This window comes from Helobdella robusta (assembly GCF_000326865.2).
Source record: "Helobdella robusta unplaced genomic scaffold HELROscaffold_13, whole genome shotgun sequence".
Taxonomy (NCBI): domain Eukaryota; kingdom Metazoa; phylum Annelida; class Clitellata; order Rhynchobdellida; family Glossiphoniidae; genus Helobdella; species Helobdella robusta.
In genome coordinates this window covers 1,685,595-1,687,563 of record NW_008703718.1, presented here as the reverse complement: position 1 = coordinate 1,687,563, position 1,969 = coordinate 1,685,595, and the positions used below count along the sequence as shown (strand labels likewise).

Below are 1,969 nucleotides of genomic sequence, written 5' to 3'. Positions count from 1 at the left end.
ATTTTAAATAAATTGAACAGTTTCCAGAAAGTTCTAGTATGGGAAATTGAAAAGACAAAATTTGAATTGATTATTACCGACAACTCGGTGGAATTCATACAATATCCTACTGTTTTAAATATAGTCTTCTTCCAACATATATTTAATTAATATACATACATAAAATTGATATAGATATACATAAACGTACAGAAACATACATAGGTACGGGCCCTAACCCTAACCCGTACCGTACGGCAATCACGTGCTAGCTTAATAAAATTATGCATGTATAAATCTCTTATACATTTATTAAATGATTACACTCTTTTCATGCCAGGAAGGATGCAAATTTTTGCTTTCGTTCTTGGAATGTCTTACAACCCAGAGGTGGACATGGGTCCATTTTTACTGACCCAACCCAACCCAACCCATCACTTAACTCAACCCATCCCAACCCAACCCGCCTGAAAATGCAACTTTTCAACCCAACCCGACCCAACCCAACCCACGACCCATCTGCACGAGTCGCAATTTTACCAAACAGGCAAATTTTTACAAATGATATTTAAAAAGCAGAACTCAAAAATACAAGATCATATGTGTAATAAAACACACTGGTGAAGTAATTACACTGCAAGTGTAATAAAATAACATGAAAATTAATTAAAAATTAAATGTTACTAATATTTTCCCACAACAACGTCAGAAACATCAAACTTTCCATATTTGGCACCTAACTCAACACAGCTCTGCATCAAATTGAGAAGCCCTTTATTTTCAACAGATTTGAATGAGTGGTAACCATCAACACAGAAAAAGATCTGTCTATGCTTCAACATCATTAATTCTTGAGGAGACGGTTGAATTTTTCGTTTCAAGCATTGCTGGATTTTCAACTGTGACTTTGGCAAGACTACAGCACAATGTTTAATATGTTCTTGCTGATTTTTAGTGCCAAAGTTTTTACCTGATGAATCTTTAAACTGATATACCTTATTGCACTTAATACAAGCACAATAGTAATTCACGGTTATTTCGCTTTCATCATTTTCCTTTTTTTGAAAAACCATGTGAAATTTCTGCCAGATTTCTGATTTTAAATTTGTGGGTGCGTTTAATATATACCACCCTGTTTTTTCTGGAAAAAATAAATATTTAAATACTTAAGTATGTTCAATCAATCAATTAAATTTATCTAATGAATGGGATTTCTAAACTTCAACAGCGCCCAACTAAAATTTGAAAAATAGACCATTTCTAGGTAGAAAAAAGAAAGAAAATGAAACATGAATATCAGGTAAATAAGTAAAATGAGCAATTAAGAAAAAATTCTGATGTCTGTAAAGTGTAACTGTAAAGACTGAAGAGATTTGAAATTATGAAAAATAACAAGTAAATCTTTAAAAAAAGAATTAAAACATAAAAAATGTAAAAATGTTAATGTGAAATTTATTAGATTTTTTACTTTCGCAAACTTAGCAAATTTAAATCACACAAACCTCTCAAATGACGCTGAATTTCTTCTGATTCTGCCATACTTGTAAATAAAACTAATTTTCTCGATCGGAAAGAAGTTAACTTTTGCTCAACTCAATAATCACAAAAAGAAAGTGGAAACGATAGACCAAAGATACAATGATATTACAGCGATATAAAATACACCGATTATTAACTAGTTAAAATGTTCGTTTAAGAATAAAAAAAAATACAGAAATAAATTATTTATAATAAAATTGGAAAATTTCAACCCAACCCAACCCACACAACTTTAAAAAATTTGGACCCAACCCATCCCAACCCATGGGTTAACCCAACCCATGTCCACCTCTGTTACAACCTCCTGAAATATTATTAGCACCTCCAAGTTTTGTCACTGCTATCGAAGGCATCAATTATAACAATGTGGTTACTTGTTACGTAAATAATGAAACCCTGCACAACAGAGTTTGTCAACTAAATTTCAATTGTTACTCAATCTAAATTATTT

The 1,969-nt window shown here is 31.5% G+C and overlaps 1 protein-coding gene across 1 annotated transcript; it reads right to left on the bottom strand.

The window, feature by feature from the left end:
- Nucleotides 1-310: 310 nt before the first annotated feature.
- Nucleotides 311-1,518, bottom strand: HELRODRAFT_168315 (hypothetical protein; the record flags this gene model as incomplete). The annotated part of the gene is made up of 3 exons (XM_009014188.1): nucleotides 311-498; nucleotides 950-1,072; nucleotides 1,482-1,518. The coding sequence occupies 3 exons, from the start codon at nucleotides 1,516-1,518 to the stop codon at nucleotides 311-313; spliced, it is 348 nt and encodes a 115-aa protein (XP_009012436.1).
- Nucleotides 1,519-1,969: the final 451 nt, after the last annotated feature.